The sequence below is a fragment of the Amblyomma maculatum genome, chromosome 10 (genome assembly GCF_055883805.1).
Source record: "Amblyomma maculatum isolate TAMU_Amacu chromosome 10, ASM5588380v1, whole genome shotgun sequence".
In the NCBI taxonomy this organism is placed as follows: Eukaryota; Metazoa; Arthropoda; class Arachnida; order Ixodida; family Ixodidae; genus Amblyomma; species Amblyomma maculatum.
In genome coordinates, this window is record NC_139353.1 from 24,592,772 (window position 1) to 24,608,191 (window position 15,420).

The window sequence follows — 15,420 nt, forward strand, 5'->3', positions numbered from 1 at the left end:
GGAGCTCGTTCTCTAAGTAGTATAGCAGACAAATAAACATACAATTGGAATGTTTGTAGGTGCGCGATACTAACCGCGCAAATATATGTCAGGCTCTCTCTGTGTGTGTGTGTGTGTGTGTGTGTGTGTGTGTGTGTGTGTGTGTGTGTGTGTGTGTGTGTGTGTGTGTGTGTGTGTGTGTGTGTGTGTGTGTGTGTGTGTGTGTGTGTGTGTGTGTGTGTGTGTGTGTGTGTGTGTGTGTGTGTGTGTGTGTGTGTGTGTGTGTGTGTGTGTGTGTGCGTGTGTGTGTGTGTGTGTGTGTGAGAGAGAGAGAGAGAGAGAGAGAGAGAGAGAGAGAGAGAGAGAGAGAGAGAGAGAGAGAGAGTATTATTGCGCGCCTTTACTGCTTTACCATTTACCAAAATAGCTGGGCGACACCTCTGAACCGACCAAGAACGTGGCGCGCTTACCTCTTGAAAGTGCACCCCAGCAGCCAAGGTGAACACTTCACGATTCGGGTTGTAATGATAGGAAGGAGGAGGACGAGAGGACAGAGGAAATGCCAATCTCGTTGACCGCGGGAGGCGGAGGTGCTCATTACAATCCTGCCGACTTGCAGCCGCGCTGTGCACGCACAAGCTGCAGCACTGCACCCGCGCAGACCGTCGGGTATAGACACATTGGATATAAAGGCGCGGGAGAGGAAGATAGAGAGAGAGACACATAGAAGAAGAAGGCATCCTATCTGGATCAAAGCAGCGATGAACGAAAGAAAGGAGAAAGCGCATTCCTAGCAGCAAGGAAGAGAATGCACGGGCGAGTGCAGGCGCTGTGCCGGCGGCGTATTTCGGCAACGAGGGAATTAGAGGGAAGAGGGCACGGAATGGAGATGCCATCGTATATACAGTGATGGGAGGAGAGGAAGAAGAAAAACGAGATTTCGCCTCCACTTTGCATCGCCCCCTCTTCATCCCTCGCATCTTTTGCATCCGTGTCATTATTGTGTCGCTGCTATACGGAGTCCGCCCGTCTTTCAAATGGGGCGGAGAAAGGCCGAGAAGAGTTGAGACCGGCCGCCTTCCGCGGCCAAGTTCGCGGACGCATCGCCGTTGGATGGGGGCTCGCTTAGAGTCCGGCGGGCGGCGCGTGCCAGAGATAGATAAAGGAAAACAAACAAAAGAAGGCGGGCGAGGAAGGATGGTAAGAAGAAGAGCCTGAGAGATCTGCTGAATACAGCGTACCTGTTTGCGCAGTGATGTAAAGAAACACTGTCGCGTATCTGAAAAGCGTGTAAAACGAAGAAAAGAAAAACCTAATCTGAGGAAAAAAACTTCACGATGAACGACCGACAGCTTGATGCAGAGAAAATGACGGGACAAGCACCGATTTCTGGCATTGTCAGTCGTCCCTTCGTGTCGTGTTTTCATCCACAGGAACCCGTGCAGAGCTGCCCAGCTTTTCGTCATCCTGAGTCGTATTGGGTTCGTCGCGATGTTATCGAGACCGTCACAATAGAATACAAAAACGGACGTTGATCTACGGAAGTCACACTTGTTCAGACGACTGAAACATCGGAACATATCAGCCGCGAGAGCTACAAAAAGCGGTGAAGATGTGCTGGGGAATAACCTGCTAGTAACTAGTATAGTTAGTTACACAGTGTCTCGGTTAAATCAAAGGTGCGTTACCGCGAGTGTGCATTTTTATACATCATCTGGAATGCATACTGAGTTACTGACTAAAACTAGGACGCCTAAATTCATATCTGGTGCGATCGGAAATGTTTACGACATTGCTCTCTAATGATCCAGAGTCGTCCAAAAGAGGTGAGTTAGTCATTTGAGTACTAACTGCCTTGGCACGCCGTTAGTTCTCTGAAAACCAAGGAGAAACTAATGGTTCGCCACAAAAACTATACTGAGTGCTCCTGTTTGATCCCTCCTTTCTCCACTTTTTTTGCTTGTTTTTATATTGTAATGCGTTTCGACATTCAGAATCTGGCTGTGTTCTCCACGTGTGTGTGGAGAACAGATGCGTGAATGTTCGCGCGATTTAAATAGCTTCGAAATGTGATTCACTGCGATCGTATAGCAACTACTACTACTCAGCAGGGCCCAAATGATGCGCCACTAAAAACGCGAGACGCTCGCACGCATGACTAATGCTCTCGACGCTTGTTCGGCACTTCCGGTGACACTAATAGACAAGCGTCGTCAAGCGGAAAACCCATTAATTTAAAATATCCTGGAACGTTTGGGAAACCGGGTGAGTTCGGTTGTATATTTTCGGCATCGCTGATTTCTCGGCTCTATCCACATTCGAAATGATAACACGACTGCTAAAGATAAGAGCGACACGCAGCCCTACCGCATGTGGTTGCACTTTTCAGGCATGCCTATATTCCAGGCCGGGGAGGGAAGATATTTGGAAAACAAACAAGACAGGCAAATAGGAAGAGTCAGAAGTCTAGTCGACTGGAGAGACAGATGTACACATAAAGAAAGCGGGCAGCGAATACGGCTCGAAGAGAGAAAAATTAACGACGAGTCAGTCCGGCAGCTATTTGAAAACGATCGTTTTTTTCCTCCCAAAGTGGCGTCAGGTGCGTCCTCCTTCACCCTCGTCGTTTTCTTTTTCCCCGTGGACGGATGACTCGGGGCTCGCCCTTCATCGCGATAGGCGAGTGACGAAGCGACCTGCCTCACGCAGCGGCTGTAGCGTGAGCGCCATTCAGGTGCAGAGAGATGGCGTCCCTAGGCGTCGCATGTCTTCGCCGGTTGGAAAAGAAAAGAGGGAGAGGGAGAGAGCGATCGCTTGCACTATAGCTGCCTCGCTAAATGCTGTACATTTTTGCTATGAAATGTGCAAGCATATATACAATGTCAACTAAAAAGAAGCTGCATCAAATTGAAGCTGTGTGCACGCGTGAAATTGTGGCTGGAAACATATCAAACCGGTGAACGGTTTAAGAACAATGACGTTACATATGTGAGGCTGAAGACGTTTTCAAATATGTCCTAATTTTGTCCGAAGAATGTGTGTGCAAGAAACTGCGCTCTCATTTCGGCGTGGGAAAATGGTTTATCTGAATAGTATTAGTGAGAAATGTGCCTAGACACGACACTTGTCTCAATGTGGCAGTGTGCCAAAACGTAGCAGTGAGCCAGTGCGTGCCATACAGTCGTCATAGCCGTCGTAGAAATAACGCGTATAGACGAATCAAACAGGCTGATGTATAATGTATGGTTCAGCTCCAATACTCTCTGTTGACTAATTTATCTGCTCATTTACGTCAATTTTCACGCTGTTTGCGGTCTTTCATAAACGTATCGCAATTGGCCAGCGCTTGAAAACCGGGCGGCCACGTACTGTCCTCGCCTGTGCGGAGGCTTTGCAATGCCGAAACAAACTTTTCGCTGACGTCAGCTGCGTCTTCGACTGGACTGCACGGTTTTTATAGAAGCCAAGAGAGTAAAGAGAGAGCGCGACGAGTACGGGCGAACGTGCCGTGCCGCCTCCGTAGAGAAGTTGTGAGAAGCCTCGCGACGGGCACGACCGCCATCTGTTCTTGCACGACAGTGAGAGAGAGCGCGGATAAGAAATTTTCATCGCTCTCCATGCGACTGAGAGCGCTTTCCGTCACGGACCCGTATCTGTCGTCGGGATCAGCGCATATATACGTCCCTTCGCTGCTCTTGTGATCATTTTCCTCCGCTGAGTGCACGTCTCGACCCGAGCCACTGAATTTCTTTTTTTTTTTTTTTAATTTTGGACACCGTTCGGTGGAGAGGATTATAGGTATTGCAGAGAGATATGAAGTGGAAGATTGGCGATGCGATGTTCGCTCCCGTTACCGCAAGATACTTTGCCCAAGAGATTTGTGACCATAGATCGCCCACGCTGCTAATGTCGCCTTGCTTCGCCTCCGCGTTCTCCTTATTATTACTTATTGTTCCCCCAAAGCAAACATTAGCTTGTGGTATAGTCCGGTTCTGAATTATGTGCGGCGCGGAGTAGCAAAATTTAACGCGCCGCACTATGTTATCGCATTAGCTGCAACGGCAGCACAGCTGCCGTATTTCCGACGGTGTATTCAAACCACGTGCACACTGATGGCATCTTAGCGCACCACTGAATATATTTATGACCTCAGCGGTGCATGCGATTATGCAATCGATGGCGTTTGCGGAACTTCTCACGTTATTCAAGTGGCAAACAAATGACCCAGCCCGACTGTTCGTGCAATGCAGCTTTTCCTCTGAACACGTTGACTTTAGGTGAAGCTCGCTTCGGCGTGCATGCTAAAGCAAGGTTTAACCGACAGCCGTCACGCCGTTTTATATTCCACCGACAGGTTTGAGTGTCACGACAGGTACGGCTAATTCCCGGTGACAGTTGATCCACAAACGGTGATGCGGACAAACATTATCTTCGCACATCGGGTAGGAAACACATTCAGGTGCATTTATTAGAACAGGAAATATTGTGTATTGCAGAACAGCTCTTACGAAGCGACATGACGGAAGAACTTTTTCACGTCAAGAAAACAAAAGGCCCTGCGATGATGTTTCTCACTGACGCCGGCCAGCATCGCTGGCTTTGATTTTACTATTTGCAATGAAATGAAGATACTCCAGCGACATCTGTGCGGAGCTCGCTCGGGCAGCTCCTCGGTGCTTGTGCCATTACCGGTCGCGTGACATGAACCAGTTGGTCACGTGACGGGGACTTAATGGCCATACCACGTCCCGTGACGCCATGGGATGATGTTACGGTCAAGCGATGGGCCAGGGCTACGACGCCACTCATGGCACAAATGAGCCATCTAGAGTTTCATTGTAAGGAATCATGACAAGGAACGCCGGTTAAAGTGATTTCAATACAGCCTGTTAAGCGATGAGCTTTTTAGGTTTATAGTGTTAGCTAATTGGGGGGGGGGGGGGGGTGCATTGGTCTTTTGCGGGCCTAAACACCTCTGTAGTGGCCATTAGACCACAAGAAAACAATCTCCACCTTCTAGGCAGTTCCGTCCTTGCACAGCCCGTAAACGACCATGTTACCTTTCGACATGAGGCAGAACAGACAGAGAGAAAGAATGATTAGTGATAGAGCGATGACGTAAGGAGCGATGTCTTCTGAAACTGCTTGTCAGCTTCCCAGAGAGTGATTTCTGACACAACGGACCGACGAGTTGTCACTCTTTGCTATAGCACCGTCCCAGTCATCCAGCATCGCGCAACACCATTTGCCTCCAATTTTCTCTTTAGCGCACAAGCTAGAGCATAAACCTGCTTTCCCTCGCTAAAAGACAGCACTTGTCACGAGAGTCTTGGCAGCCCCGTAAGAATGACTGAAAGACGGACGGAAAAGACAGGCAGGTTGGGAAACAGACAGTCGACGCCCGGGCCCTTGTCGCGTCTGTTGTAAACGTCATCTGCGATTTTGCCGTCCTCGAAGAAGGACGCCTTAGGAATCGCCCACGAAGATGCGGTGCGCTAGCGCAGAGCCTTGAGAAAAAGGAGGCAGATCCTTGACGAGTGGGAAGAAAAATAATAGTAAATTTCAAGTACGAAGAAGGAGGGGGGGGGGGGGGGGGAGACGTGCGTGGAAAGCCTGCCTGGCAGCGGCTGGGGTCCAGACAGCTAGCAGGGGAGGGGGATTTCAGAAGCGCGGAACGTTCGCATTCAGAATGTCTGCGGCACACGCAAGCCACGGGCTCAAAATGAGAGAGGGTGAGAGGGGGCGGAATCTAAAAAACGCGTCAAGGTGAAGAGGGAACTTCGAGGAAGCGCTCGCCGCTCTTCCGGAAGTAATCAAGAACACATTTCCCGCGGCGGCTCTGTCGGCTAGGGACTGCAAAAAGAAAAAAAGAAAAAGAGGAAAACTAAACACACATTTTTTCCTTTTTTTTCTTTAACTTTGCCTTCCAAATTTCTGATGCCGCGAGCGCACAGTATGGCTAACCGTGTGATAAGCGCTGTTCCAGACCCCCAAAAAATAAAAAAATAAAATAAAAAAGAATTTGAGCAAAGCGAGAGAAAAAAAAGAGTATTGGGGGGAGTGGGGGGGAGAGGAGTTTGGAAACCGGGAGAGGAATGGGGGAGAGGAGGGAGTGTCACGCTCCCTGTCCGGAAGAAGAAGCCCAGCTCTCAAGAAAAAAGGAGGAAGTGGCTCTATTTATAAAAATGAATCCGCGCGGCGGAACGCGAGAGCGTCGCGACGACATCACGTGCGCGGTGGGAGAGACCACGAGCGGGCGGGCGTTTTTAAGAAAGTGAGTAATTAGGGAAGGCGCGCGACCTAGAAGCCGCGCTGCTTCTTTAGGAACAGCCAACCCAATGAGACGTCGAGTAAAGTACAAAACAAACTAAAGAGAGCGAGAGACGCACAAAATTTTGCAAATGCCAATGCGGCGTCTACCCCTCAACGGGGAGGGGGAGAGGGGGGGGGGGGCGAGAGCGCAGCATACACAGCGGCAGACTCGAAGTGAAGGCAGACAAGCCCCAGCCCCTGTGTACCGGGGTGGCGCCGCAAATGAGCTTGCAAGCACCCCGACAAAAATTTCTCTCTCCGGCGCGGTTTTGAAATCAGCACGTGGTGCGCGCGTGCAAAGGAAAAGAGCTCGACCCCCGGTTTTGAACCGCTGCGCCACACGCGACCAAGCGCACAGGAGCCGACCTTGTGACGTCATTAGTGGTAGCAGCAGAAGGAGAGGTACAAGTGCAGGCAGCAGTGCGGAGATGAATGAATGCGCGAGTTGAGCGTTGCGCCTGCGATGGAGGCTGTTTTCTACGTCGACTTGCGATCACGACGACGTCGTCTTCGCCGTCTTCTACTCTGAAGATGTCACAAAAAGAAGCGCGTTCGCCGGTCTGCCCCCGTAACGTCGCCACGGGCCCCTTCATCTCTCTAGGAGCGTCCCCACGGAGATAGGATGACAGGGACCACTTCCGGTTCCGGCCCCGGCCGCGACTCGGGAGCCAAAAAAATAGGGGTGCGCGGTGGCTGAATCAGATTCAAAGAAACAGGAAGAACTTGAACACTTCTTTCTCCCTGTTCTTTATGTTTTCATGTTTGTTTTTAAATGTGTGTAACGCGCGAATGAAAAAGGATGCGACGGTGTATAATTGGGTTGATTGGGAGACGGGAACCTAGAGTGAGCGAAGGTTTTCCGCCACGTGCGTCTATACGACGACCCGCTCGGGTGCGAAATGATCAAGTGAAATAACTAATAACTTTACTCACGGGGCAGTTGATCAGAAGACTGTGTCAGTAAAATGAGCGTGTGGGCTTTTAGGCGAGCGTAGCAATATGCGCTACATATATAGACTGGTCGAAAACCGACACTATCTTTGCCACGGCATTGAACATAACCCCTTTCTCCTCGTCAAAAGGAAGTGAAAAAGAAAGACTTCTAATTCTAAAACGCGGAAGTATAGAATTGTCGCATACTAATAAACATAATGTTTAAGGCAGCAATTTGGTATTTATAATCGCCATTGCCTCTCCGCCGCAGTGGCGCAGCGGTTAGGGGGCTCGATTGCGTTTTGTATGCATTGGTGTAAGATCGAATCCCAGCCGCAGCGTAGCCGCTTTTCAGTGGAGGCGACACGGAGAGGCGTCCGTGTACTGTGCGATGTCAGTGCACGTTAAAAAAACCACAGGTGGTCGAAATTGTGACTATAACAAAGGGGTGATAAACTGATAATGAACGCAGGCATAATTCGTCTACCACTATAAAATTTTGCTTCCACTTTGCCCTCGTAATTGGCAAAACCAACTAATACGCATATGTGCACGTTATGGGCCCTAGAGTGTGTTATCCTTCTGCGGAGTATCTTTTCATTTTTATCGTCAATTAAACTGGTTAACCGCATTTTTTTCTCCTCTTTTTCTTTGCAGAGATCCTTCACCCTGATCTTGGAGGCGCTCGACCACAACAACTACAGTGAACCTTGTGAGTATTCTCTTCTCACTTCAGTTAGTGACTTTTCAAACTATTTAGTTCGGTGAAAATCATGCTCGAAGCTGCAAACGCACCTCAAAGGAGCCCCTCGGGGGCTAGCTGATGGCGTGGACCGACTGCCATTACGTCACTGCAACTCGAGCTGATTCGTGATAATATCCTATTTCGTCTGTCAGTCCCCTAACATGAATAATCAGTGATGAGCTTGCAAAAATCTTCTCTAGCTGAATCCCACTCTAAGGCAACCGAATAAGAGGTCAATTAAGCAATCATTTTGTTAGTCAGTGTAGTCTCGGCGATTTTTATTAAGCCATCAGCCATTCGGAGATCGCAGACCTGCCCATTTTGGAATTAGGACGACCGATACTAGCTCACTAGTGCCAAGAATCTGCGAGAAGAACGTAATCATGGGTTAAGTCAATAAGCTTTTTTTTTTTTTTTTTTTTTTTTTTTAACCTACACCGCCTACACTAGTGTAGCAAAAAACCATTGGAGGTATAGATTTACTAGCTGGTGTAAGTTTGGTGATAGTTAGGGGATGGAGTTTTCGGTTTTTAGTTTCTGAGAATTCGGCTGACTTTTTTCGGTGCTTATCTGAAAACACAACTTCCGTTTTTTTTTTTGTTTTTTTTTTGTTTTGTTTCTTTTTTGTTTTTTTTTTTGTTTTTTTTTTTCGGTTAATATTATTTTCTGATGAAGAAATGTCGTTTTTTTTTTCCTTCTTTTTCGGTGAGTTAAATACATCCGTGTACAGTTAAAAGTGACGAAGTGTACATTTTGCCTTTTTTCTTGCATGTTGTTTATGCACTTTTATTTAATGTACAGTTGGTCATGTTCAGCTAAGAACCTGGAAGAAAATGCTATTGCCATGACGAAAACTGGCGTTAAGACAAAACGCACATATAAAAGGTAAATTCATACGTTTCACAAAGGAGTAACTGAAATATTATTTATTACGAAAAACTTTTTGCATAAACCAAATCACTTAAAAAGCAAAGGCGCTTCTCTCAGCTTGTGTCTGAGAAGTGTCACGTGGCAGGAAACTGGCGGGCTTTGGTCTCCGCGATTTCCTGGATACACTTGCGCTGAAAATTCTCTGGTCTGTCCTTCGCCCATCGAAGTGCCTGCCTTGCCGCAGGCGCCCCTCCTCGGACGCTAGCTTGACATCTCTACGAGGGTCGGGAAGCACGGCTGCCATTCTTTCCCCATTCGTGAGACCATGAACAATGCCTCAAAACACTCAACCGCTCTACTTAAACCAACGATACCACTGTCTCACATCATGCCTCTGGACTGAGCACTGTTATAATTTTCTCCCGTCATCGAGAGTTCGCGGTCTGCACGAAAAGGGACTGACCTTTTTCAGTTTAAACCGAACCTTTTAAAATGCTTTCGGCGTACTTTTATCGATATTTTTCGGTTCAAACCGGAAAGTCCAACCCCTAGTGATAGTGTAGCTGTGATAGTGTAATAGTAAGTGTGATAGTAAGTGATAGTGGTAGCTGGTGTAAGTTTAAAAAATGGCCCTATAGTGTGGTATGGTACTTCCAGGTTATGAAGAGTAGCGTTATCAATATCCTTGAAGAGGAAAGTTTTCATATTCATCTATGAGGCAGGAACTTGGAGGATAACGAAAAAAGCATGCGTTTAAATAGGGGAATTGTAATGAACCACGAAAAAGAAAATGTCAGGTATAACGCAATGAGACAGGAAGAGGACAGAGTGGGCAAGGGAACTAACGCGAAGAAATGATATTTTACTCGAAATAAAGAAGCGTAAATGCACATTGGCAGGGCATGTATAAAGTAAAACCGATAGCCATTAAGGGTAATCGGAGTGGAAGGAAAGGCAAACGTAGCAAGAGGCGCCAAGAATAGGTGGGAAGATGATCGAAATTGGGAAGCTATCGGCTACAAGGCGATCGCAGATGGCGCAGGTCACGGTGACACAGGGAGAGAAAGAAGCCTTTACCCTGCAGTGGATGCAGGTAGGCGCATCATGATGGTGGTACTAACTCATGCGACGCGCACACAAAGCCTTACGTGTATGCCCTATGTTTGCTGTTTAATGTGTACGCCAAAGACAGATTTCACAGGGTGTCATCGAGGTCATACCTATATGACTTGGTCATTCGTCGCACCCTGTAAGTGCATATATTCAAGGGGTTGATTCCGTAATTATCCGTAAGAGATGAAACCATTCTAGCCCCGCTCTTGCGAGGTACAAAATGCTCAATCACCTTTTGACTCATTCTACGTTTGATTTGGACATCATTTTGTATATGTAGTGCTTATAGAGCCACAATGCGTCACCGGAGGTTACGGGGACTGTACAGACAAATGAATGCCAACGTAACGTTGGCTGATGCGAAGACTGATGCCCGGCCCGCGTGTCATTCAGCTAAAGGCGAGGCGGAGGGGAAAAGAAAAAGCAAAGAGTGGATATTCGGCCATACAAAGCGTCGCTCTGTATAATGAAGTGAAGCGCGACCCATTAAGGGCCGCACCTCCCACGGACCACACGGTGCGGACGGCGACAGAAGCAGAAGAAAAGGCCGGCTAACGACGCGTCACGGAGGAGAAGGAGACGCTGCCGCAGGATCCGCTCACAAGAGTGTATGTGTGTATATACTGCGAATTTCTTCGAAACGAGACGGTAAAAGAGGGACAGGAGCCGACTTGCGGAATGCGGGAGCCTTTGTAGGGGCAGGCACGCACACAGAGATAGCGCTACGTCGTGGAGACAGCGTCGAGCGATCGCCGATAAGATCGGCGCGCCAGGACCTTCTGCAGGGCCGGAGAGACAAATGAAGGCTTCTTTTCTTCGATTCTCTCCTCTCACCCCCTCCTCTCATATTCTACACTCCTGCTCTTTAAACAGTCTCACTTTCTGAGCCAAGAGAGAACCTCCTTGCTATTCTGGTCCTCACCTGAAGTCCTTCCATGTAGACCTCATCAGGCCTCCGCGTTTGCCCGGCACTTCTGGACATTTTCTCTCCAGTGTGCGTTGCTTTTTACGATTCTCCAAAATTACGCTTTTTTTTTCTTTCCCGATGAATCCGCCGGTTCCCCTTCTTCTCCAGCGCTCTACGTTGAAGGCGTTCCGGTGTGGCTAAGGGACTCAACGGCCGGCGTCATTCTCCGCGAATACGAAGCCATGCATGGTTCCTGCATGAGCCACCCGCCGGTGTGTGCCTTATCTGCAACAGGAGAGGCAAACTCTTCCATCAGACCCGCTTATCGGAGCTGCTTGGTCACGTCAAATCTGGACAAGGATCTGCTCAAAAATGACCCTTTGCGTATCCCGGTTGGTTCTTTCTTTCTTTCCATCGATAGCGGAGGAGGGCTCAAGAAAGAACATGATTTGGAAACTATAGAACGAAGAGGTGAAAGCGAACGAAGGAGCAGAAGGAGCTGCGATGAAGAAAGAAAGAAGGGGAGATGAGTCGCGCAAGCAAGCTCGATGAGCTTCGCTGCATGCGTATTTTCTACGTCATCAACTGCACTGCATGCATGATGGCGAACGGGGGCCCAAAAGATTGCTGCCGGTTTTTTTCGCGATAAGGTTCGCCTTGAAAAGTTATCGCAAGCCGCTCGGAGAGACCCTTAATGTTTCCTCAGGGTGCTTAATGTTGCAGAGACGCTGTATAATTAAGCGCGTTCGCCTATCTCGGCTGAAAGTTTCTTGAAACATCGAGCGCTTAAAAACGAACTGAGCAAGGGGACGCTAATGGGACGCGAAGCAGGGTCGGACTTGAACTCAACGGCGACGGTTTCTTGAGCTTAGCCACGTGCCGGTCCTGCTTTCACGGAGCAGTGCGGTGGAATGCAGTATCTTTAGGACATCGCCCGACAAAACTTGCAATATCTGCCTGCACATAATTCCGCTCACCTGGCGTTCCACCTGGCATGGAATACATGTCATTTATTTTTTTATATTTGTCCACGATTTCTTTCACGCCTGTTTATAGAGTAATTTTTCATCTGAACAGAAGTAAGCAGTCCTCAAGCAGAGTCCGCGAAGCGCTTCACAAAGCGTTCTTATACCGCAGTTTAGCCATCCGCCAAGCAGAGGGTCTCACTAATTGACACCCTTGTATGAGAATTACACGACATGTTTTCGGCAAACGTTTAAACAATGTAAACTTCTTTACTTCCGCGCTGTCAACAAATAGCGATAGTAGGTTGATACCTCAAAGGAAGAGTTGGTCTTCCGCACACAATAAACCTTCGACGGGCAGTATACAGAAAACGAGGACGGAGAGACATATTCAAAATCGCGTACTGAAACTTCTGTGTTGCACCATTCGAAGTATGTACGGACACGCTTACTGAAAAAACCGGCAAAAAAAAAAAAAAAAAAAAAAGAACGCGTTCTCAAGAAGGAGCTACAGGCTGAGGCTGACAAAACTTTATTCACAATAAGTGGGAGGAATAGGGGAAGTCAGCTATAGCGTGCCGCAGGCCGTGGAGACTTTTGGCAACGCCGGCCCATTCGACGGCCTTGAACTGAATGCCAGGGTCATCGCTGGACCTTAGCTTGTCCCAAGCTTCTTTACAGGGACCAGGCAAGAGTTCTGAGGGAGGCTTATGGGCTTTGCACGCCCAGATCATATGCTCGAAGTTGTCTTTCTCCCCGCAAAACCGGCAGAAGGGATTCATATCCGTATTTATGAATTTTGATATGTAGTTTGGATTGGGGAGGGTCCCCGTCTGTAGCTGTCTCCATATTACTTGTTGTTGTCTGGTCAGTGTTTTATGGGGTGGTGCTTTGTAATGTGCAGTGAGTTCGTGGTATGATACGGCTGGCTCACCGAAGGGTTCCGGTTCCTGATTTTGCGCCACCGCTCGGCCGGCTAATTCTCGAGCGTATTGGTGGGCAGCATCATTTCCCGGATTCCCCGCATGAGCTGGGGTCCATATTAATTCATTCAGTTGCGTTTCCAGTGTCGTCCTGTCTCCTCCTCCTCCTCGTAATCGCGTCTTTTTTTGCTGGTCTTGACCGTGACCATGCACCAACTGGATCAGCAACCTACGCTTCAATGCATAGACAGGCTCTCCGTTCACGGCGAACACAGCGGGCCAGAAGGCAGCCATATTAGGTATTAATGAATCGTCCAAAAGTGCGGGAGCATATGGCGCTGCTGTTCACGCACATAATGATGCCCTTCGTTAACGGCCCCAAAAAACGCGTATGTCCGTACAACGGAACAAAAACAAAAAGATGCCGCCTCCGCGTAACACAAGGGGAAGCGATCCACCAGTTTGTCGCGCGGTCGTTGACCTGCCTCAACCCTGACCTTGCACGTGGATCGCGAGGGCAGAAACGCAAAAAAAGAAGAAAAAAAAAGTCTGTTCCAAGCCGGACTGCTCATCCCAGTGTTTTTTGCCCCTCGCCACGACTGTCCCCTGTAGTGACAAGAGGCATTCCCCACCCGCGTTTTGGTTTCCAGGTTTCTTTTCTTCGTTCGCTGTTTTATTGTCGGGGGCGTCGAAACACGTGGCGGCGTGCGTCCTCATATATAGCATGTATAGCCGACCACACGCGAAAAAAAGAAAAAAAAAAAGTGGCCAAGGAAAGAACAAGGGAGATAAGGATGGAGACTGTCGCATGCTCGCGCATTACGCAATCCAACTTCCTTGTTTTCTTTTCTGTCATCCCGTCTATACAGAGAGGGGACGTCGAGGGGCAAGGCCCAAAATAATGCCGTCCCAATCGCTTTGGGAAGCCGGCAATAACCTCTCCCAAGCACCGCACGGCAGGTCCCTGTCCTTTTTTTAGGGAACCCGGAAGGAACCAGGGTTGAGTCCCCTCTCTCTCACAAACAACCGGGAACTCAAGACAGAAACGTTCACACACATACAAAAAAAGAAAAGAAAAGAGAACTGTTGTCAGCATCCGGCAGGCAAATGATGAACCCAACCCCAGCCACCAAACCCGTGCACCCCCTCTGGTCGCTTTTTCCTGCAGGCAGGGACAGCATGTATGATGCATGCTTCGCCGCCGCCGCCGGTACGTTGTCACTCGCGGAGCGGCCGCCACGCGTCGCTAAGGGTCAAGGGTCAAACCACGGGGTCTCTGCAGTCCGGGTGCTTCTTAGAACCTGTGGGTTTCTTTCATATAATTGTCTTTTTTTTCTTTTTTTGCACTAACGGGCGTTAAACGTACCACAAGAGCATGGATTAATGAGAGAGAGAGAGAGAGAGAGAGAGAGAGAGAGAGAGAGAGAGAGAGAGAGAGAGAGAGAGAGAGAGAGAGAGAGAGAGAGAGAGAGAGAGAGAGAGAGAGAGAGAGAGAGAGAGAAGAGCGTCAATTGATGACAACGGGTTCCTCAGAGCCAAAGCAGATAACTTCTTTGATTTGCTGTTTTCATTTTTCCTCTCGCCGCATCCTTGCTCCCCCACAGGCGGCGAACACGGTTGGCGAGCCGCATTCGACGGCAACGTGTGTTTTCTCCGCCGAAGCCGAACGGCAACGCCATGTGCGGTCTTTCATAAGAAGCGGTCGCGCGTCGCGTTAGTTTGCTGCGAGGCGTCGCGGCGAAAGCCTCACGTTCACAAGGGAGCCGACTGTGGTGTCAACAGAGGTTGCTGACATCTCTGCCGCATGTGGCACGCTTGTTTCGTGGTGACAGTGCATCGGTACTTTCTTATTTGCCCTATAAGAAAAAATCTGCACAAAATGGTGTGTGAGAGACAGAGAGAGCTTGTAATGCCCTTCTTGAAATTCATTTTTCACGCTCCAAAATATTTTTTAACCATAGCCGGATTTTTTTTTTCTTAAAATTGCGCTTTTTTTTAGCCAGACATCCATAATCCCCCTCGACAAGCACGTGCACACACCCCTACCCCACCCCGCCCCCTCCCGACAATTGTTTTAAGCCATTTAGTGCGGCATTTATACGACAGCCATGAAGCTGTGCATGACTTGTTGCGCGGTCGGTGTTATAGCAACTTGAGAAACTTCATCGACCATTTATATGCTGTAACGGAAAATAGTTTGGACATTTGGGACTCTTCTTTCAAAGCACAGCATGCTTCCACGCGACCTTATTTTTGTTCAGCATTCAGCAGTCGTGCCACGAATTTGGCAGCCACCTTTTTCATTCCCAAATATTCTGTCAAAATTCGCTGCACTTAAGTCCAAAACACTCCTGACAACTACACAATTTCTTCAATCGCCTGTCGTCAATCTTCGTTGATGATCACGAATTTTTCCAATCTTTTCATGTGTTCGGGCCGTGGAAGGACGACCAGAACAAGGTTGCTCATCAAACTGACATTTCACCATTTTTGAAACGGGAAAACCACTCGCACTTGAGTTTTCCCCATAGCATCGTCCTTGTACGCCATTTTTAACACTTCAAAAGTTTCTGTTCCATTTGTTCCGAGTGGAAAGCAGAATTTCGCCGCCGCACGCTGTTCACGAAAATCAGCCATTGCAAAAACGACACTCACAGAAAACAGTTGTCACTG

General features: G+C 48.5%; 1 protein-coding gene across 1 annotated transcript in view; it reads left to right on the top strand.

The window, feature by feature from the left end:
• The window catches only part of LOC146175895 (protein jagged-2-like), a 113,541-nt gene that overhangs the window by 84,063 nt on the left and 14,058 nt on the right, over window positions 1–15,420 (top strand). Inside the window, exon 3 of the mRNA XM_084581220.1 lies at window positions 7,882–7,936. Coding sequence (XP_084437346.1) covers window positions 7,882–7,936 — 55 coding nt within the window. The remainder of the gene's footprint in view (window positions 1–7,881; window positions 7,937–15,420) is intronic.